Raw genomic sequence first — 24,095 nt, forward strand, 5'->3', positions numbered from 1 at the left:
ATAAAAAGTCATGTGAAATCTCCTAACTCCTTAGTCATTAACTTAGGCATCAGAGTATCTTTAAAGGGGCAATTTCCTCCGAATGAAGCCTTCCTTTTCCATCTTCCTTACCAGAGTTCAACTGTTCCTCTTTAATCAACATCCTTAGGCACCAGATTAGTCTAACTGAACCATATCGCTCAGACCTAAGAATATAAAGGCCATATCCCTAAACCTAATTATATCTCCCAAGATAAAACTCATCACCCAAGTAAGAGAAGAGGCATGTGTCTTTAGACCCATACGTTTGCTACTAAGTTCCACTTCAACGTTGTTAACCTATATCGCCTGATTCAGTCCATAGGTCTGCAAGACATCAAGCCTTAAGTGTTGAGGTGAAGTGTTTCTAGAGGATCAACCCATTTTCACATCGCCCTTTCTGATTTATTATAGCAAAGAGCTTTCCACATGTTGCATATGCACTAACCTCATGCATTTCAGTCCAATTTTTATAATTAAAATACAAATCAGAAATAGAAATATTTTGAACTTTTGGCATATAAAAATAAAATATATGCTCATGCTGAATAAATATTCACATTTTTCTAAAGGAAATAGATTTCTTATATATGTATAGTGTAGACATTTAATAGACACCTGAAGCAAGAGTGTTAGAAAAGAAAGCGAAGTAACTAATGTGATATGTGATAGAAGAAGGAACTAAATAAAAGAATGAGGTATCTCTTGAATGTTTACACTGTTTCTATTTATGAGTATCGTCATTGTTTCCTAAACTAATAGTCTTGTTGCAAATTTTGCAGTGTGAACTAAAAAAATTACGTTTATATGAAACCAAAATTACAATATAAAATCACAATAGTCTAAGGCGTGTGTGTTGATACTGTCCTCAAGAGTTTATTCGCTCGAGATGTGATAACTCTTCAAGATACGACAGACTCCTCTAACCAATTGGTTATGACATAAGACTAAAGAAAAAGAAATATACTGAACTATCAACCCAATAAAATAAAAATAAAATGAAAATAATCTAAATATTTTTCGACTTGTTCTTCCTCAGTTCTTCTCAAATACAAGCACCATGTGTATATTTATGCTATCCTCCACAAAAGCAAAACAGTGCACAACAAAAATCAGCATTTATAATATTAAAATACAATTATTATTTTTTCATGGGAAAAATAAATTTCACCCTCTAAAAATTGAACTCTGAATTTTCTCTCCTAAAAGATAATTACTTTTTGTAGCGTTAAAACAATGAGACATATAATAATACAAATAAAAACCTAGCTACAATAGAATATTAACAAATAAGGTTGTGTTTCAGTTTGGAAGTTCGTTTGAGACATTAGTATTAGAGCTCACACATTTTAATACCGCAAACGTAAATGAGACTTTGGACCTCTATTGGGTGAAAACACTTTCAACCTGAAAACCAAACGGATACTAAATGGTAAAATCTAAAGCAATAAAATAACTTATCAAAAAAAAACATCTAAGAACATAATTACTTGCTTAAAAAAGAAAAAGAAAAAAAGAACATAAATACTTTGAACTTAAAAATAGGAAGTTTCACTTTCCTTAACCAAATATAGTAGTGGTATTAATATAACTCACAATTCAAGGCCTTCCACATTGCATATACTAATCACCCAACTTTTTAATCTTCTGCTGCTCTGTTGATTCAATTTCAAAGTTTCCAAGCCCCAATCTTAATTTTTTTTTACCTTAAATTGACATGAACCACCAAAGCAGGCTCATAGTGTTCCTTCCAAATTTGCTAATAATGTTGATCATTCTACTCCATCCAAAAATATGGACTGTGGCACAGGAAGTTGGTAAGAGGATTAAACAATCAAGCCTTCTTATTTCTTCTTTTGATTATTTCTTACTTTGTGGTTTAATCTGAACCATGTGTATGTGTGCAGTGAGAGGGAGTTTAATTACATAAAAGGGAGTGAAAAGGGTCCCTCAAATTTGGGCAAACTGAAGAAGGAATGGGAAACATGTAAAACTGGAAGAATGCAATCTCCTACTGATTTGTCAAGTCACAGGGTGAGAGTGGTACCAAAGTTGGGGGAGTTAAAGAAGTTCTATAAGCCTCAGAATGCAACTGTGAAGAACAGAGGCCATGACATTGAGGTAATAATCAATCATGAAGATCTCAATCATCAAACAAATTTTAATTACTTTCCATTTTTCTGCTTCAAGCTTCCTTAATCCAGCAATCAATACTTATATTAAAACAGAATCACTCCAAGAAGTGATTAGCTGATGTGTTAGCTCCTCAAATATTTGGGAATATTTTATTCCCCCACCCTGAATAAACTGCAACATTTTATTCCCTCCACTATTATTTTATTAGTTTTTATTCATTCTTTCACCCCATTTCTCTCTCCCACTATCTCATTCTTATTTTTCTCTCTCCCACACAAAGCCTCATTAAATCCATCCATCCTCTAAAGGTTCTTCCATCTTCTCCTATGCGCACGTTCCACGAGTTTTTTTACAACAATTGTAGCCAATCAAATGATTTCATACCCACTATCACTTCTAAAGCATGTGTGAAAATACCAATCTTCCTATTTCTTTCTCCAAGACCAATTAATAATCTGCAATACCTAGAATTTCAATTACTAATGCCTACCTACTTTTCTTTCAAATTTCTTATTTGAAATACAAAATTAAGACCCTCTTTTTTTTTAAACTTCATTTAATGATTTACTAAACCAATTGAAAATTCCCAATGCATCTCCTCACCTATTCAGAAGCAAATTTTCTGACCCTCTTTAATTTTAGAAATTTTAAATCCAGTTCTCTCCCCTCATCCCCATGTATCCAATTAATTATATTTTTCCAATTTCAAATTCTAGAATTTATCCATTGCCGTGTCTATCACGAAGTGTTCCAATCTCATGAGTTGCACCTCAGTTACCAATGCCACTTACTTTTGTTTTGAATTTGAAAATTCAAAAATTTCAAATGCAAATGTTATCAATCCCTTTCTCATAAATGCCAACCCTTTGGAATAACCCAGGATTTCGACCATCTTCTTTTTCTATTCAAGTCCATTTGCTGTTGTTCTCTAATCATGAACAACCCCTACACGACACCACCACAGCCGCTTCAAATCCTATGCAACCCGCTTCCAAAACCCCTCCTTCAGGGCCTTTTTATCGGTTGAGAAGATTTCAGAGTTCTTTCCACACCAATTTTTCCCCCATCTGAGCCAACCGATCTCTTCCTCTTCTCTGCCTAGAAACCCCATTGATTTTCGTTCTAACGTATGCTGAAGAACTCGAAATCCTTCCAAGGACTGGGTTTTGGTGAGACCCATAACCTGACCTTGGTCGCCACAAATCTGGCACAAAGGTTCGCAACCCCCCTCTCTGATAAACCAAATCTTGAATTTGTATATATTGATTTCTTCTAGCTTCCATTCATGTCTTCTTTCTATTTGGATTGTGTATTGGCTTAGCTTATATAATCATAAGAATTTGGAAGAGAAGCATATGTATTGAATATTATAGATTATGATGTTGAAAGTTTTGGTTTTGTTCTGATGAAGCCTGACTTTGAGTGCAGAATCCAGAACCTACAGTTGATTTCTACACAGTGGCAAATGTGAAGCATCAACATGAAGTTAATGTTGGTAATATTCTACATAATTGTTCTTATAGTGAATCTAGATTCTTTAACATTGATATATCGGTCCAAATAGTATTTTCCACCTTTCTATCTCTTCACTCAGCATGCACGTTGATGATATGTTTTCATTCATTATGCTAATGTCTTTAGTTATTGTATAGGTTGTTGGAAACCTTTTAATGGAGTCATTGAAAAGAGGAAGGCATACTCCATAGATCAATGTAAGAATACAGTTTCAATTTTGTGTAGAGAAGTTGTGGAGCATATTTGTTTCCTCAAATCCTGTGTTAGAAGCATCTTGATTTTTTAATTTTGGTTTTTTTATAATTTATTGGCTGGTTCTGTTGAAACCTGTGTTAATAAGGTCTTCTTTGGTGTCGACAAGTCATTGATTGCAATATTATATGTCTCCTTTAAGATTTTTGATTTTTTTCAGTTGCAGTGAAGATTTGTCGCTTTGCTTTCTGGTCTAGGAGAAACAACTTCTTTACTTTTTTTAGTTTGTGATATTTTTACTTGCAATTTCAGATGTGGCTAGAAGTCATATCACCCAGTGAAGAGGACAGTTTACTAACATACAAGAGAAGAAATCTGCAGATTTTATTAAGGTAAAATTGAAGCTCTATTGAAAAGATTTTCCTAGATTTTATGAGGGTTCAGTTGGTGTAGTTAAAAACTCAACCAGATATAAGATATGATTGGTGTCTTTGTGAGCATTGTGAGCTCCAAAATCTCATCCAAAGGATCTGGAAAGAATATATTGGAGATGGCATTCAATATTGTTTCTGCTGCCAAGGTCCAAAGATTTCAATTAAATAACATTTAATTTTATCAATGTTAAGTAAGCTAACCTCATTATTTTTCTCTAATCTCCAGTCTGCTATTCAGCAGTGTTGCATCTAATTAAAATCAATGATTCTGAACAGGATGCAGGCCCTTGAGCAGAGGAAAGGAAACGAAATATGTACAGGTATAACTTAGTTTTGTTGGGATCAGTAGTTTATTGAACATAACTTTATTGAGCAAGCATATCTCTAAAATAAATGGGATTGGTTAAAAATTAATGGATTAGTTGGAAGTTTTAGAAATTGGAATCTCTTACAATTTTATTTTATGAAGGATCTTTGCTAACTCGGTTATATGTTGTTTAGAGTCAAATAGAGCTAGATTTTCTAGAGCCTTTATGAACTTTTCTAAGTACTCATATCATGCACACTGCTGCTGTAATTCAAACTAAAATATCTGCATTTTCCCTAGCCTTATTGCTGATTAGTTTTGGGGCTTATATCTATCTTTTTTATTTGTAGGACTTTCTAAGTCAACTTTCTGGTGCAGATAATGATGAGTTTGATGGAGAAAATTAGAATGCTTCTGACTTCCTTCTACAGGTTTCATTTTCCTCTAATGCTTGCTTCTCTATCCTGATTTAATCTATGGGTGCCTATATAGGTTGCGTTAGAAAATATAATTTTCTCTTTTATCATTGATCTTCAAGTTAGTTCTTTATCTGACTATATTATCATTCTAATTTTAACTACAGTGGTATTAAGTTTTAAAGTGTATCAATGCCTGTTGGTTGGTTGCAGAAGACCCTAAAGTCATCCCAACCCCAAAATCCATTTGTTCTGCATTCTTATTCTCATTATCTTATTCAATTCTCTGTAATATAGTGAGTAGGTTAAACGAGTGGATTTTTTTTCTTCATCATTTCAATTCACTCTTGGAACTCGAGGGAGGAATAGTTAAGTGTACCTTTTTTTATTTATTCTCTTAAACTTTTCTTCTTTCTCTTCAATCCTCTTCTTTTCTTGGCATTTTGGTGAACATATGGTGAGCCAATTTAGTTAAAGTTTACAAATATTAATGAATAGGTTTCAATTCTAATAAGAAGTGTTGCAGTGACCTTCTCCAACAACTTGAAAGCGTGTAATTATTTACATTTAGTTTATGAAAACATTTGTCAGAGGTCTTTGTGAATTTTGGTGATGAGTGATTCACAAGCAGGCTTTAAAAAGTAATGAATGAAGGATATGTCTGCAAATGTAAGTCTGAATCTATTAGTATATATCTCTGAAGTTTGAAAATTTCATTAGAATGTTATGTATTTTCACTTTGGTGCTTTCCATGACTAAGTCATTTTCTATGCAATGCTTGAGCTATTATTCTAATTGTACTTTAACATTTTATATCAGAATTCGAATGATGATAATCATGTTTAATTTATTGTTTAGGTTGTCACTGGAAAGAGGCATGCTTAGTCCATAGAGCTATGAAGCACGGACTCGGACACGGGACACGGACACGGGCACGGGCGGGAACGCCGACACGGCTAAACTCCAAAAACACGGATACGGGGACACGGCTTATATATATATATATATATATATATATATATATATATATTAAAAACTAAAGCAACGTGATTTTTTTTGTAAGCAAATTTAATTAATAGAAACACTAGGAGTGTTTCAATCCATACAAAGAAGAAAGAAAAAGGGGCAAAACAAAAGAAGCTAAAAACTAGGGAAATAACTACACAAGGTCCTACACTATCTGATGCAACAGCACCCTCCAAATAACAGAAAACCCGAGAACAGAGGCAAACAAAATCAACAAAAACTGGAAACATTATAAAGTTTGGAATTTTAGTAAGATGGGTGTTGGAAGTAATTTGGAAGATAAAGTTCCCAAAAGACTTATCTTTCATGGGGCTTAAATACTTATGCTTTGTCTTACTAAAATATTTGTAAGACATTAGCAAAAAAAAAATATTTGTAAAACAAAGATAAAATTTATCTTTTTTTAGTTAAAAAATAATAAAAAAATAACATAAGTGTCTAATATATGTGTCCAGCCATAAAGGTGTGTCGGCTCATTCTACAAGCCGTGTGCTCGTGTCGCAGCCGTATCCGAGCCGTGTCCGAGCCGAGAAATAATAATTTTTAATTCAGACACGTCTCAGATGTGTCCGACACGTGTCGGAGGCGTGTCGGTCACGTGTCCGTGTCGTCCGCGTGTCCGACACACGGACACGCCTCTGTTTTGTAGTGTCCGTGCTTCCCAGCCATAGAGCAATGTAAGAAGCTTGGGAATTGTTCGTCGAATGCCATACTTTCCGGCTTTTCAAGGAAGAGATGTTACAACATTACATCCAAATATGCAAGAACATTAGCTCTACAAGAAAAATAGACTCATTCTTTAAAAAAAAAACAATAGACTCATTATGTTAAGTGAAATTAGCCAATGAAGTTTATCAAGAATGTTAGTTGCCACTTAAATGGACTGAGAAGATTAAGAACTATCATAGATACTAATGCGATAAACAATTCTTTGAGGCAGATTATTGAGATGACACTTTTATATGATGAATTATTCACCCCATGTTAAGAACATGGTAAAGGTTGAATGTTGAAGTGTAGTATCCCTTTTTTACAGTTTGTGTTAGAATATAATATAAAACCATTAAAGTTGCCCTTACCCAACAGCTTAAGCTTTTGGGATTAAGTGGTTATTTGACATGGTATCAGAGCCTTTATGACCGAGAGGTCTAGAGTTCGATCCTCGCTCCCCTGACTTTCTAATTAAAAAGTGTAATTTAATTAAGCACTTGGTAGGTGGGCCTGTGCATTTGTCCACGCTTCAAGCCCAAAGGGCTCTTGCGTGAGGGGGCGTGTTAGAATATAATATAAAACCATTAAAGTTGCCCTTACCCAACAGCTTAAGCTTTTGGGATTAAGTGGTTATTTGACAGTTTGGTGCTTCCTTTTTTTTTTTACAGTGTCTGTCTGTGATGCTATTAAGTTTTCTGATTTTAACTCAATTGGGGAGCTGAAAAAGATTTTTTATGTAATTAGGTTTATTTTAATTTTCGTAAATTTTAAAATAACTTTTGGAGTAAAACATGTGTGTATTATATGAAAATTTTATAGTAAATGTTAAGTTTCTTTCACTCTTTTTTTTTTCAAATTATAGGTAAAAAACTCCCACGGGAGGTACATTGAACCTGAAAATACTTTTAAGTTTAAATGAATAGAAAAATACATTTTCATATAATTAAAGTTCTTTTTATCGTAATTTTTAAAATAATTTTTGGAGTTAGTTTCTATATATAAAAGTATGAAAATTTTATAGTAAAATATGTCATATTGGAACTAGAAAATATTAATATACATAATTTTGAATTTCATATGTTCATTACACGAACATGAATAGTTTAATTACATGTAATGTAAATAATTTTATATTGAAACTAATATAAAAATTAATTTACAGAGTAACAAATGAATTAGTACGTATATAGTCTATATTTTTTTATAGCAAAAGTAATATATATATATATATATAATTACAGAGTTATTTACGTATATAGTCTATATTTATTTATGTTTAAATTACCGAGTTACAAGTTACTACAAGGAGGACCGGGCATGAAAATACTTTCATGTAGAAATCTCTCAGGGAATAACACAATAGTAGCATAACTGGTTTTTTCGTTGAGGGATGAAAGAAACAAAGGCCAAGTTTATAGCAGAGAATCTCATCTTTTGAGAGGAACAATACTTTCAAAGATAGAAGCCTTTGCAGATTGCTGAGTTCATTAAAATGATATCTATTTCTTCTATGGATCAAATTCAAAAACAAAAAAAAAAAATCTCAAGGATGAAACACAAAAATAATGTATTTAGAAGGTGCTAAAAGTTTATTTAAAGCTACTTTTTTTAAAATTAGAGTATTTAAATTTATAAATGATTTGTGTATCATTCTTAGTATGTTAATTTTTTATAATTAAAATATTGATTGAGGTATCAAATATAATAGTCATCTTCGCCGTGCAGCGCACGGGTAAAAACACTAGTTTCTACATAATAGAGTAGCTTTTATTTTTCTTTATTTTAAAATAAAATAATAATTTTTATGACAATCCAAATCCTCATGCCAGCTTAGTAAGATCTTGTCAAATCCATATGGTGTCTATTTTCATGTTTCACCGATTAGTAAAAAAAATGAATAAAACAGTTATAATTTTACATAACCTTACATGAGTTTAAAGAACATGACACAATTTGATTATTAAAACATGAAAAAGAACACCAAGCTGGGACAGAGGATTTCTTGTTGCCCCTTACTTACAAATGCGTTATTTAAATATGGTAGTCAATAATTCCATTATTCAACAATTATGAGTACTAATTAATTTTTGTTAAATTTAATATGAAATCTCTGTACATATGAGGTTATGAACATAACTGAGAGTGTATTTCTAAATAAAAAAGACCTAAGGTCAACGATGTCTCTCCTAGGGTTTTGGAGAATTGACGGCGCTGACTTCATCTCACTGGCGGCCGACGTTTAGGGGTGCTGTGCTTTCCGAGTTTGTCAACGATTTGCCCTTGGCTTCTCTGTTGACCGTCTTCATCTTTCTCCCTGGCTTTTTTAGCAACCTTCTCTGGTTTGCTTTTGGACGGTAATCGTCTACTGATTTTCATCTCCTTCTGACAACGTGCATCATAGATGGACCGTGGGAAGAAGATTGTGCTGGCTGGCTCAGAGGCTAAGGTGGTAAACCTAGGTGTTCTGAAAGTTAATCCAAGGCTTGGCAAAGACCTTTGGCTGGTGGGGAAACTACTCTGCAAGGGGGAGTTCAATGACAGGGCTTTCCGAAGTGTCTTCCAGAATTTGTGGAAGTCAAGGAATGGGGCAGAGGTGAGGCAGATCGACCAAAACCTCTTCACTTTCAGGTTCTCTACCAGGCAAGATAGAGACTCTGTGTTATTTTCAGGACCATGGACCTTCAACCGGTACTCTGTGGTACTGAAAATTCTTGATATGAACATTCACCCCCTCGATGGTTCCGTTGACGCGACTACCATTCTGGGTTCACGTTTTCAACCTCCCGTATGCGGGCTGGACTGAAGATGTGGCTAAGGTTTTGGGAAAAAACTTTGCGGAATATATCACCTGGGACAGAATGGGCAATAGAAAACTGGGTGCATACTTCATGCTCAAAGGTGTGGGTGGACATCACCATTCCTCTCAGACGAGGCCAAGCCATGGCCGCAGAGGGAGGTAACCGTATTGAGGTATTTTTTAAATATGAGAAATTTCATAATCATTGCGTAAAGTGTGGTTTTCTTGATCATGTGGCCAAGGATTGTGAGCTGGAGGTGACTATCGATGAGCAGAATCCACCGTACGGTGGCTTAAGGGTTCAGGAGGTGGCTGTTGAAAAACCCATGTGGCGTCGGGAGGAGGCTAACCCCGAGCACACTGCATCAGGTTCAGAGGTTAATGAGCATGGTGATGATGAGGACCTGGGGGTCGATGATGATGAGGAATTCGAGCTGGAGCAGGACGAGGTGGGAGGGGGAGATGATTTTACTTTCTCTACTACGGCTGCTCCTGGGGACTCTTTGCCACAAAAAGAGTCGGGGAAGGATGATAGAGGTCACACCAGCAAGGTAGCTACTCGACAGGATATCTTTGTGGGTACAAAAGAAGTCAGGAAACGGCCTGGCGGTTCCTCTTCAGCTCCAGCGCTTGCGGGGACAGGGGCGTCCCCACCCTTGAAGAGACTAAACACTGACGATGGATTGGGAATGGCGGAGACTGCAGAGCAGTCCCGCCCACCTCAATGAGACTTTTAGCTTGGAACTGTCGTGGGCTTGGGAACCCAAGGACAGTTCATGTTCTTAAGGGGTTGATTGCCTCGCAAGGTCCCGATGTGGTCTTTCTTTCTGAGACTAAAAAATCTTCTCAAGAGATGTGTGCTATGCGCCGCTCTCTTGGTCTTTCTAATTTATTTCCAGTTTCTTGTGCAGGTACAGGGCGAGCAAGGGCAGGTGGCTTATGTCTTTTGTGGGCAGAGGAGATGGAGGTCCAGGTTGTCCATGCCTCCCTCAACCATGTTCTCTGTTTGGTGACACACCCACTTACTCAAGCTCAAGTGCAGGTTCTTGCAGTGTATGGTTTTCCGGATGAGTCGAATAAACACCGGACATGGGAGATGATCTCTCGTTACAAACCCAGGATCCCTCCACTCCCTGGGTGTGCTTGGGAGACTTTAATGATATTTTAAGTCTCGAAGGAAAGCAAGGTGGAGGTCGAGTAAATGTCCACCGGTTGCAGAATACTAATCATATTATTTCTTTGTGTGGTCTCTCTGATGCAGGTTACAGGGGTTATCCTTTCACATGGTCCAATAAGCGCCACAAGCCTCATACGATCCAGGAGCGCTTGGATTTTGCTCTCATTAATGAGAGTTGGCGTGCTGTTTGGCCAGTGATCGAGGTGTCCCATTTGGCTAGGCATAAGTCCGATCATAGCCCGATTCTGGTGGCTTGTTACCCGTGCCCCCGTGGAGAAAAGCATAAGAGGGTGCATCGGTTCCGTTTCGAAGAAGTCTGGCTTGATCAAACTGATGAATGTGCAGCAGTAATTGCAGAATCTTGGTCAGCCAATATGGCAGACATTGGGCAGAAAATTGCCGATTTGGGGTCTATTCTTGATAGCTGGGGTCGCTAACGTTTTGGGAATAGTCCAAAACAGCTTGACAACAAGAGGAAAGAACTGCAGCATTTACAGAGCAGCTTTCAAGATGAACAAGTTGTGGCTGAGACAAGAGCTCTTGAACAAGAGCTTGATATTTTACTTGAACATAAGAGATCATGTGGGCCCAGCGGTTGAGGGCAAACTGGTTACAGCATGGAGACCAGAATACTAGATTTTTCCATCAGAAGGCGTCTCAGAGAAGAAAGCGTAATAATATCGATGAGATAGCTGATGACAGATGCACGAGGTGGATTGATGATCCAAATATCTCAAGAGTGCTTACCGAGTATTTTGTTAATTTGTTTTCCACTTCTAATCCTTCAGGAGGCCACGAGTTTGGTGGCAGGGCGTTTATCGCCGGAAATGTATAATGTTCTGATGGCCCCTTTCGCTAGAGAGGATGTGGAGGAGGCGTTGTTTCAGATGCATCCAAACAAAGCTCCAGGGATGGATGGGTTGCCTGCTCTTTTCTACCAAAAGTTCTGGCATATAGTAGGGGATGATGTTGTTCATTTTTGTCTTAAGGTCCTGAGTGGCCAATTATCCCCAGGTATGATAAATCAGACTCTGATTATCTTAATTCCTAAGGTTGAAAAACCGATGCATGCTAATCAGTTTAGGCCAATAAGCTTGTGTAATGTGCTTTTCAAGTTAATTACCAAAACAATAGCAAACCGTTTGAAGCTTATTTTGCTTGATAATATTAGTGGGCCCCAAAGTGCCTTTGTGTCAGGGCGTCTCATAACAGATAATGCTTTGATTGCATACGAATGTTTTCATTTTATGAAGAAAAAGAGTTCTGGCCGGAATGACCATATGGCTTTAAAGCTTGATATGTCTAAAGCCTATGATCGGGTCGAATGGCCATTTCTTAACAGTGTTTTGGTTCAGATGGGGTTCCCAGCTCCCTGGGTGAGCCTTATTGTGAGTTGTGTAACAACTGTGCGCTTCCAGGTGATGCTTAATGGTAATCCCCAAATGCCTTTTGACCCAGGTAGAGGACTTCGTCAGGGTGATCCTTTTTCCCCGTACTTATTTATTTTGTGTGGTGAGGTGTTCTCAGCTATGATTCAGAGAGAGTTAACACGCTCTACCCTATCTAGCATTAAGATTGCCCGTTCTGCTCCTGTGATTTCACATCTTTTGTTTGCAGATGACAGTGTTATCTTTGCAAAAGCAACCTTGGAGGAGGCTCAATGCGTTAAGCAGATCCTTTCTTCCTATGAAAAGGTTTCTGGGCAGGTCATTAATCTTGACAAATCAATGCTTTCCTGTAGCCGAAATGTGCCTAGTCCCCGCTTCGATGAGCTTCAGCAGCTTTTGAACGTAAAGGCGGTGGAAAGCTATGACAAGTATTTGGGGCTTCCAACCATTATTGGTAAGTCGAAAACCCAAATATTTAATTTTGTTAAGGAACGTGTGTGGAAGAAATTAAAGGGGTGGAAAGAGCGATCTCTTTCCCGGATGGGTAGGGAGGTTATGGTGAAAGCAGTTGCTCAGGCCATTCCTTCTTATATTATGTCTTATTTTATGTTTCCTGATAGTTTATGTGCAGATATTGAGCGTATGATCAACAAATTTTATTGGAGCGGAGATGCCTCTCGCCGGAGCATTCATTGGCTTAAGTGGGATACCCTCTGTCGGTCCAAATTTGATGGTGGCGTTGGATTTCGGGACTTCAAGGCTTTTAACACAGCTCTTGTTGGGAAAAATTGGTGGCGACTTCAGAGGCAACCAGAGTCTTTGCTTGGTAAGCTTTTCAAGTCCGTCTATTACCCTCATTCCTCACTTTGTACAGCAAAGAAAGGTTGGCGTCCAAGTTATGCATGGACAAGCATCTTTCGCACAAGGTGGGTTTTTGAGGAGGGTGCTCGCTGGAAAGTGGGAAATGGAACTAATATTGATATTTGGCGGGATAAATGGATCCCGGATGATGCACCCCTCATTTATAGAGAGGATCTGGCATTGGGTGCCAATTTGAAGGTGGTTTCTCAGTTATTTCATCCCGGTTGTCAGAGGTGGAATAGAGACCTTGTGGAAATGATTTTTTGGCCTCCTACAGCTACTTCAATTTTACAAATACCTCTATCTTTGTCTCCAAGAGAGGATGAGTTGTTCTGGGCTTATGTCGTTGATGGAATGTACACTACCAAGTCAGGTTATGGTTTTGTGAGGGAAAAAAGAATGAACCACACTGCTTCATCTTCTTCAACACTTTCAGCTCCTATTAAATTCTGGAAGCAGCTGTGGCATGCCCAAGTGTTGCCTCGTTGCAAAGAAGTTGCATGGAGAGCTGTCAGGAATATACTTCCGGTGATGAAATCATTGAGGATTCGCGGCGTAGATGTCGAGGATGCATGCCTGTTTTGTTTCTCTGAAGATGAGACGGTGGACCATGTTTTGTTACTGTGTCCAGTTTCCATGCGGTGGTGGTACGCAGCGACAGGAGGATTACGAGTGCAAGAGGGTAGTTCGATCCTTGTCTTTTTGCAGCAGATCTTTGCTCTACAGGACAACACATTGGCGGCTCTTTGCCTCGTGGTCTTGTGGGCCATTTGGGAGGCTCGTAACAGGAAAATATTTCAGGGTAAGGAGACGACGGTGGAGGACTTGCTTTCCCGTGTTCAGATGTTGAAAGCTCCTCCGCGTGCAGCTCCGGTTCGTTGTGGAGGACGCACGCTTCCAGCTTCTTGGCGACGGCCACAAGCAAACGTGATCAAGGTTAATTTTGACGGTTCCTGGAAGAAGGGATGTCCAACAGAGTTTGGGTGTGTTGCTCGGAATGAGGAGGTGCTTGTGATGGCAGCAGCGACGACATATCCGGTTGACGCTTCCTCTTCCTTGATTACTGAGGCGCTTGCTTTCCGTTGGAGTTTATCTATAGCAGCTGATTTGTTCTTCATGGATGTGGTGTTAGAGACTGATTGTCTCCAGATTTTTGATGCATGACACAAACCATTGCATGGACCTTCTTATTTTATTTCTATTCTTCAAGATTGTAAGGATTTGGTTTTGAGTTTTTGTAGTTTTAATTTGTCGTTTGTTCGCCGATCCGGTAACTCTGTAGCCGATCACTTGGCTAAGAACTTCTCAAGGTATCCCAACCATGTTTGGATTGAGGAGGTTCCTCCGGATTGTGTTCCTTTGATTGATTCTAATGTAACTGCCTCCATAACACTTTGATTTTGAATAAAATTTCCATTTGTCAAAAAAAAAAAAAACATAACTGATGCAGATGAAGTGGGAGGCAGAAGTGGGATCAATAACACTTTGTGTTCACGATAATGTTTTTTTATTCTTTCTTGTTTCTTGATTTTTTATTCATAGAGTTGATTATTTGATTGAAGTTTTTGAATATTGTTATCTGTTTTTTTTAATTAATTGGTTTAAATTTTTTTTATAAGCAATGAGAAAATATATTGAATAGAAGTAGAAGGGGTACTTCAACTCAATACAAAGAAAAAGAAGAATAAGGAATAGACAAGCTAAGAACTAGCATGTACAAAAAAACAAGGATCCTAAATGTGTCAACACTACCACACTTAATACTTCTTTGAAAATAGACTTAACAAAATAAGCCTCATTAAAACCTTATTCGGATAAAACCGCCTTGGAAAAACCTAGTAAAGAAAAAGAATACCAATTTTAAAAAGTCAAAATGATATTTTCAAGGAACCTCACAAAAAGTTCTAATAACCCTCCCCAAACCCAACTGCCAAGCCATGCCTCCAATTCAGTTCCCACATCCAATGCATAATACGTTAGATCACTGTTGGGTTTTCATGCTGTAGCCTCAAAGTACCCTTCAATAAATATTCCAGCAAATAAATATATACCTCCTGATAGCCTCCTCTCTTGTAATCACCAAAACCGTAATGAGAAAAAAAGCTTTAGCATCCCCAGCATATTTCCGCAGCCAAACACTAGACAAGAAGGAATGTCCCCAATTCCAATTAACCAGTAAAAGTACCAACACCATATATAAACCACTTATGACTTTCAAAGCTCCTGCAGCAAGAAAATAGTAAAATACCAACATCCATAGCAAGCAAATAGCATCAGCAGACCCACAAGTCAAGACACACGACAAGGGCCCAATTTAAGTCACAAATAGCCAATTACCCAATTAATCTCCAAACCCTCTAAAGCTGAATAATACAAGAACAGGGATCCAAAAGCCATTCATATAGCGAGCTTCTAAAATCCTTTAGCATTGAAGACAGCCAAAGCCAAGCTTTCCACTGTATAGTCCCAAGCAAATTTTCCTAGTCACGAGCCTCATTAGAAAATACCAACCTGTTTCGTGCACACCAGAGTCCAGACCACCGCTCCCCATATAGCCCACCAAGCTCGACTCTGCTTCAAGTTCTAGCTACCATGAATGAATTGCAGAAAATGCAGTTGAGGTTCGTGGGGTAACACAGTTCTGAATCCAAGCCAATTGAAAACTGAGTACCAAATAGTTGAGACTTTCCTGCAACTAAACATGAGATGTTCCACTTCCTCCTCTGAATGGTCACAAAATGGACAATTCAAATCAGAATTACTCAACTGAATTCCCCTTCTAATGAGGTTTTGTTTAGTTTGAATCCTTCCCCAAAATAACTTCCATATAAAAGCTTTCACTGTCGAAGGAACATGAATTTTCCATAAAAGCTTGAATGCCGGAATCTGAGCAGAATTTGCAGTCCTAGTTATTAAGGAATAAGCTGATCTAACTGTATAACCAGCACAAACATCACTCTTCCAAATCAAATTATCCACATAATCTCTGCACAAAGGGATCTGACTCACAACGTTCAAGATATCAGAAACCCAGATTTGTTCCCATTCCCTCAAGTCCCTACGCCATGATAAGTTCCAAACCCACTTGTTTTCAGCCCAAAATCCCATATCAGAAATCTGTTGGGAAACAACCCAACTGAAGAAAAAATAAAACACAATCACAACACAAGAAAATTACGTGGAAATTCTAAAACCGGAGAAAAAACTACTACCGTTGTCTAAACCGACAGCCAGAGAAATATCACTATGTGAAAATTGTTACAACATATAGACTTCTCTCACTCTCACCCCAATGCCCTAGTACAACCACACTCTCACAAAGCAAATATTTAAACTAAGTCAGATATAAGCTTAAAGTGTTACTAACTGGTGCATCTAAAAGCAAAGAACCTAGGTCCAATATATAGCTTCGTCTCCCCCTTGCTTCACCACACTAAGCGATGTGAGACTTCTCCAATAGCTAATTCTTAACCTCCTTCTTTATTTTAGAAACTTGGGCAATGTGGGACTTGACAATAAACCCCAACAATCTCCACCTTGATTGTAAGAGTTACACATCTTCCGCTTAAATTGTCTATACCGACAATCATACTCCACCATAAAAGAGTACATTTCACTTGAAAATAAATCATCCCAATAATTTTTCTTCACTTGGAACTAAACCATTCCAAGAATTTCCACATGTCGAAATCTTGCTGAAAATTTATGGTGCAACTCCCATGTTGGCTTCCAGGAAGTTCTTCAGCCATCGACACCTTTCACCACACACCTTGCATCAATGTCAACCAATGCCCGTGTGCTGTTTCTGAATCCGCTAGCAATAACTTGTCATTTTCCATGGTATAGAGAAAATACCATAAGGACAAACTTTATCTTCTATATGAGATCTCCATCATCTCCCAGAACAAGGGAGACATTGCTAGCACTTACCTCAGAGTCTTCTTTTTCAGATACTGCTCCACCTGGACAATTTCTGTTCACATGCCTAAACTTTCCACACTTCCAGCACGCCAGATTCTTTGCATGGATCTTCTTCCCATTAGCCCCACCTCCAGTTAGCAATATTGAGCTTGATGAAGTGCTTTCATCATTTTTCATTCTCCTTTCTTCAGAAATAATTTTAGTTGCAACTTCTTCAAAACTCAAACTTTCCTTCCCATACATCAAAACAGGTTTCAGATGAACATAGGAAGATGGAATGGACAAAATGAGCCTTAACGCTTTATCTTCATCATCAATCTCTACTTTAATAGATTCCAGCTCGGAGATAATATTATTCAAAGTACTAAGATGATCAGATATTTTCATACCTTCATCCATGCGCAGATTGTGGAATTGCTCTTTCAGCAACAACCGATTTGAGATGCCTTTTGCCTGATATAACCCTTCAAGCTTCTCCCAGAGTTCCTTGGCTGATGACAAATTATGCACATTTGCAAGAACAATCTTTTGCAAACACAGACGAATTGCACTTGCAGCCCTCAAATCAAGTTCCTCCCACTTGTCGGCCTCCATGTTGGAAGTGTTTCCTTTCAGCGCCTTGTGTAATCCTGATTGTATCAGCACATCCTTGACTTGCACTTTCCACAAGCCAAAGTTGATTCTTCCATCAAACTTCTCTATGTCAAACTTCATAGCGCTTGAATAAGACATAGCAGCTACAAACCTCCTCTTCAACACCTTCACAATATCACACTTCTTTTCTGGTGTGGAAGATTAGATAATACTGCAACCACAGAGCATGCTAAGAATTGTGATATCTCATTGAACCGAAGCTCTTGATACCACTGTTGGGAAACAACACAGCTGAAGAAAAAATAAAACACAATCACAACACAAGAAAATTACGTGGAAACTCCAAAACCGGAGAAAAAACCACGACCGTTGTCTAAACCGACAACCAGAGAAATATCACTATGTGAAAATTGTTACAACACATAGACTTCTCTCACTCTCACCCCAATACCCCAGTACAACCACACTCTCACAAAGCAAATATTTAAACTAAGTCAGATATAAGCTTAAAGTGCTACTGACTGGTGCATCTAAAAACAAAGAACCTAGGTCCAATATATAGCCTTGGTCTCCCCCTTGCTTCACCACACTAAGCGATGTGGGACTTCTCCAATAGCTAATTTTTAACCTCCTTCTTTATTTTAGAAACTTGGGCAATGTGGGACTTGACAATCAACCCCAACAAAATCATAAATTGTTCCTGGGTAGATAATCTGAATAGTCTATCAAACTGGGCAGCCAGAGTACCATTTCCGACCGATCCAGCCAAAAACGATTCAAAGAACCATCACCAATTTTTCTAGCAATAGACTCACCAAACCAATTTCCGTCAGGGGGCTCAAAACAGGCCTTTTATATGTCTTTCCACCAAACAGAAGCAGATGGCAGTGGCGCATCACTAATCATCCCATTACATACGTTGTATTTAGAGCGAACAATGCGAGCCCATAAGCTTTGTTCCCCGGCACAAAGTCTCCATCTCCATTTTCCAATCAATGCTTTATTAAAATCCCCCCAACATTTTATTCCTAATCCACCAAGATCTTTAGGTTTACAGACAGTATCCCACTTAATCCACGCAATCTTTGATTGCTCACCCTCCAAGCCTCCCCATAAGAATTTTTTCATCAGCCGGTTACATTCATTCTCTACACCTGTATGGAGTTTATAAAAAGAAAGATAGAAGAGTGGAATGGAAGAAAGCGTACTGTTAATCAAGCATATGCGTCCTCCAAAAGAAAGTGATTTACTCCTCCACTTCGATAATCTCTTTCTGATTTTAGTGAGAACAGGGTTCCAGAAATCAATCCTTCTACGATTACCACCTACCTGCAATCCCAGATAAAGAAAAGGAAGCTTCATCAACTTGCAATTTAAAATTGCAGCCAAGATCTGCAAGTCCCTCTCCTCAATCGCGATACCAATCAAACTGCTTTTGAGAAAATTGACTTTCAATCTCGAAGCCAACTCGAAACAATGAAGCATACATTTCAGAGTAAACACGTTTTCCCTAGTAGCCTCCTCGATAAATAGAGTGTCATCAGCGAATTGAAGAATAGTTACCTCCTCATTTGTTTGGCGTCCAAAACAATACCCTTTAAATTGATGGAGATCAACTGCTTGTCTCATTAAACCATTGAGTCCTTCAGTAATAATCAAGAACAAGAAAGGTGTGATAGGATCACCTTGCCTTATCCCTTTCTCCATACTGAATTCCCCGCTTGGACTACCATTGATTAGAACAGAAACTCTAGCAGATTCAATACATCCTTTGATCCAAGAGATCCACTTGTCACCAAAATTCATATGCTGCATCATGTAATAAAGAAAGTCCCAACGGACTGAATCGTAGGCTTTTTCAAATTCTACTTTAAAAGTCATTGAGCCTTTCTTACGACTTTTCGCATCATGAGCCCACTCATTTGCAACAACGACACTATCCATGAGCCCTCTCCCTTCTAAAAAAGCAATTTGAGCTTCATTAATTTAAGAGGGCAGCACCCTTTTCTTTGGTTTAAAATTTTATTTGTCTTAAACTTGTTTTTAATTTTTTTAAACAATTCTGATTTATAGTTTTTAAAAGGCTTAAATATGTTTTTGGTCCTAATAATATACCGCTCTTTCCGTTTTTAAAATATTTTTTCCGTTTTTCATCTCAACATATTAAACGTTTAGTTCTTGGCGTTATGTTTTTCATCCAATAATAATAGAAGCAATTCCAAAAAAACTCATCCATCTATGAGACTTTGTCTCATATCTTTTTTCTTAAACCTCTCAAACCTTGGTGTAGTAGAATTCTCATTGTCTTCATTACATGCATCACTAAGAAGTTCTCTAGTTTGATAGTCATCGATCGTCAATCTCATGCACCATATACACTGCTTTATCACAACCATCAACAAGTTCCTTGCTCTTGTTGATTGTTGACTTACACTTTTTGGCCTATATGTTCGCTTTTTTTGTGTTACTTTCATTGAACCTTCTTTTTGGATGAAAAACTTGACATTAAGGGCTAAAAACTGAACATTTGATATATTGAGGATGAAGAACAGAAAAAATATTTTAAAAGAACTAAAAACAAAAAGAGGATATATTATAAGGACAAAAAACATATTTAAGCCTTTGTAAAATTAAGATATCATAACAAATCTCTCATAGAAGTTTTCTTTCACTCATTTTCAAATTAAATTTTTTTAATATTGTAAAACATATATTTTAAACTGTTTTTTTCTTTGGAAAATATTTTTTAAAAATATTTATTTTTAAATACAGAAAAGTAAAACTACAATCAAACAAACTCTCTCAAGGTAAGAGGTGTGAGATATATGGGTTGGAGAGGAAAAAGTCCAAGGATCAATCCCTAAAGAGCATGTTATCAGACTCGGACCGAAACGGCCGATTCGATCGGTTGAACCGGAAACGGTCCCTAGACCAGTTAGGTCCGAGGATCGGATCGACCGTGCAATCGGCCCGTTATGAACCGGTTCGGCTCGGCCGATTTAACCTTAAAACCGATGACTCGGGCAGTTTTTTGTTGAACCGGCGAGTCACCAGCTTTTTTATTTCCAACATTTTTTTGTCAAACAACATCCTTTTTTTTTTTGAACGTTCAAACAACATCCTTAATTCCATTAAAAAGAGGAAAAAAGTGTCTAGGAAGGATTCGAATTCCCTTACATGTAGGAAGTATACAAGGAAGCTTACCACGCTAACCAACTATTTTGGTAGCATTGATACAATTTATTTTATATATAATTAGTAATAATAAAACTATAAAATCTTTTGGCGTAAGAATTACAAAACTAGCTTTCAACATGTGGTGTATGTTTGCTTGATTTAAATTACTAAAATAAGCTAGTTTCAATTTTTTTTACTAAAATAAGCTATTAAATCATGAATTGCTTGTTAAATAACAAAATTAACCATGAAAAAGTAACAAAAATCTAAGTATTGATTAAAATATAACACAAAACCCAATCAAAAATATTTTAAAAAAATTATCTTATTATTATTCATAAATCATTACAAACATATAAAACATCAACACATAAAATAACTAAAACCACGGTTTCAAAAGTGATAATATTTACTTGTGGCATTTATTTTAATGTATATCATATTTTGTGACATTTTGTTATGGTATTATGAATTTTTTTAACTTTTTTTCGTGTCAACCAAGTCAAACGGTTCAACCAGTGACCCGGTGGTCAGACCAGTGACTCATTGATCCAGTGCTCTGACCGAGTCGATCTCTGGGTCGAGTCTGATAACACTGCTAAAGAGTGTTATTTATATTTCAAACAAAAAAACTCTCATATTCTTTACAGTTTATTACAGCTTAATTTTCTCACCATGGGTCTAGTCTCACAGATGGTGTGATACAAGAAAAAAAGTATGCCCACCTTTTTTTATTAAAAAAATATGGATGGAAAAAACTTTCTTTTTTCAAATTGAAATATTAGGTATGAACTGGAGCTGCACATGGTTCATGAAGGCCCAAAAGTAAACGGGAAGAGCAAGATTGCTGTTGTTGGACTTCTGTATAAGATTGGTCGACCCGATCCAATTCTCAACAAGGTAATTCACATCCAAATAAGTGACAAAAGATACACATTTATATAATTAGGGGTGTATCCATGATTTTATTTTGAGACTGAATTTTTTTTTAAAACATAACAAATTGTTTTGGAGGGCTAGATTAAGAAAAAGTTATTTATATAAAAATACATATTGACAGAGAAAGCCCCCTTTGATACGCCCTTGTATACAATGGATGATGGCCTTAATTATTTATTTATTTATCTGAATAATAGTATGCTTTAATTTCAGTTGTCAAAATACATAAAATCCATGGGGAATGATGATGAAGCAGAAAGGAGCATTGGGGTGATGGATCCCTCAAAAATCAAGCTGGGTGGCAAGAAATATTACAGTTATATTGGCTCCCTCACTGTCCCTCCTTGCACTAAAGGTGTCATTTGGACCATTAATAAGAGGGTACTGCTCATTAAAACATAATCGTCAAATGAGCAAAACTAAAAAAATAAATGAACATATGTTATAGCAATTGCTTAGTTGTTTAACTGAACCTTTACACTTGTATGGTCATTAGATAAGAAGTGTGACAAAGGCGCAAATCAAGTTGCTAAGAGAGGCTGTCCATGATGTAAGTATTCTTGTTTGATTTTCTGCACTAAATAATGCACTACAAAATGAACATATAAATTCAATTCAATAATTAAGCAACTTCTTTTTGAGAAAAAAAAGAAGAAGAGGAAACTGACTTTTGTATTTCTAATTATTTCTTATTTGTGATTTAATCTATGACAGCATGCAAAGAGGAATGCCAGACCTGTACAATCCCTGAATAGACGAGGGATACAACTCTATGGTCCAAAACGGAAGGAATAAATCAATCACAAAATTAACTATTAGTACTTTTTTTTGTAGTTTATATACATCTTCCATTATTTGTCTTGAAATGTTTTTATTCGTCGTTGTTCCTATAACTAGTCTTGTTATGTAATTTCTAGCATTTTGCTTATAAAAGGATAGTTTTTAACTTGATGGTGTTAGTGAGCGATGGTTGGTTGGGAGTTATTAAACACAACACACAGAACATCATTATCCTCCTGTTCTATTATGTTCAGTTATTTTATATTTTGTTATATTATGTCTTGTTATGTTCTCTCACCAAATGCTATTATAGACACATTAGAGTCATACAACGTCATAGCACACTACAAGAAAATGTTATATAGGGTTCGAAATTAGCATCGACACTGATTACATAACAAGGCTAGTTATATAACAAGACTAGTTATAGGAAAGCGTAAAAAATAAAATTAACTCACTTAATTTTAGCGTCGGCGTGACCGGACCAACACTAATTAGCGACGACTTACTCTTAAGGTGGACGCTTCAATTACCAACTTACATAGCGGTGGTGGGGCTGACGATAAATTCATTGGTAACTTAGCATTGGCTTTGACGACACTAGTGTACTAGGGAACAACCCATTTCGCAGTTCTCCACCAAAGATTCTTTACAAACCCTTTTCTCTTTGTTATTTCTCAAACCCTTACTATCACTTTCTCCTTACGTTGCCCTCATTGTTAACCTCCTCCCTTCAGTGATGCCACTCTCACCATCACCCATTCCCTCTTCCTCAACCGCTCTTACCCTTACCTTTTCCCTCAGCCCCTCTCTCCTCCTCTGCCACCCTCACCCTTGTCCTCTTCCTTCTCCTTTTGGTGACGTTGCATCACCCTCGGCCTCTCCCTCATCCTCCACCAGCCTCAGCCTCTTCATCCTCCACTTCCTATATCCCCACCCTCAGCCTCAGCCTCTTCTTCTTCCCTCTAGTGACATCATCCTCACGCTCTCCCTCGTCCCCTCCCTCCATTACCCCCCCCCCCCACCACCCTCACCTTCACCCCCTCTCACAGTGTCTCCTCCATACGTTGAAGTCATTAGATCTGTCATCCCACTATTGCGCCGCCTATCCATTATCGCGCCTCCACTTCCCCCTCACTACCGCCCTGCCACTACCTCTCTACTTCTGGTCATCCACTCTTTCTTACCGACTTAGCTAATTTACTGTTATGTTTGACTTTATTTTCCCAAGAGATTATAAAGGGTATGATCAATCTCTACGTTTTTTTAGTATTAGTAGGTTAGATCTTGTGAAAGACAATAAGAAATAGTACCTTAGATTAATTGCAGAGCTATGAAAGACGCTAAAAAATATTGTTTTGGGGGAGTAGAAAGAAACAACGAGGATCACATCACATAAGCAGAAAATCTTCTCTTGAGAAGCAGATTTTAAATATTGAAAAAGTTGTTCATAAGCTTTAAATGTAAAAAAATATATGAATGAAAGTGTTGGTACATGTTGTCAAACAACTAATAAACCTATAAGCTTTTAATACGTCCCCTCACATAAGAGTCAACTTCGCCTTGAAGCCCGAACAATTCACATGACCTACCATGTGCTTAAATTCAACTATTTTATTCTTAGAAGAATTGGAGGTAGCAATGATCGACTCCATACCACCTAGTGATAGATGCTCTGAAACCATGTCAAGCAACCAATTATCCTA

General features: G+C 37.3%; 1 protein-coding gene across 1 annotated transcript; it reads left to right on the forward strand.

Annotated features, from left to right (window-relative positions):
• The first annotated feature begins 1,735 nt into the window (after positions 1-1,735).
• Positions 1,736-22,404, forward strand: LOC130719130 (alpha carbonic anhydrase 7-like). The gene is made up of 8 exons (XM_057569769.1): positions 1,736-1,839; positions 1,926-2,139; positions 14,429-14,479; positions 15,508-15,599; positions 21,456-21,570; positions 21,823-21,990; positions 22,106-22,159; positions 22,324-22,404. The coding sequence occupies exons 1-8, from the start codon at positions 1,736-1,738 to the stop codon at positions 22,402-22,404; spliced, it is 879 nt and encodes a 292-aa protein (XP_057425752.1).
• Positions 22,405-24,095: the final 1,691 nt, after the last annotated feature.

The sequence above is a fragment of the Lotus japonicus genome, chromosome 5, assembly GCF_012489685.1.
Source record: "Lotus japonicus ecotype B-129 chromosome 5, LjGifu_v1.2".
In the NCBI taxonomy this organism is placed as follows: domain Eukaryota; kingdom Viridiplantae; phylum Streptophyta; class Magnoliopsida; order Fabales; family Fabaceae; genus Lotus; species Lotus japonicus.

Coding starts and splice junctions, on each gene's coding strand:
- LOC130719130 (XM_057569769.1), top strand. CDS start 1,736: ATGAACCACCAAAGCAGGCTCATAGTGTTCCTTCCAAATTTGCTAATA. Junction 1,840..1,925: donor GTGGCACAGGAAGTTGGTAA/GAGGATTAAACA, acceptor GTATGTGTGCAG/TGAGAGGGAGTTTAATTACA. Junction 21,571..21,822: donor CCGATCCAATTCTCAACAAG/GTAATTCACATC, acceptor CTTTAATTTCAG/TTGTCAAAATACATAAAATC.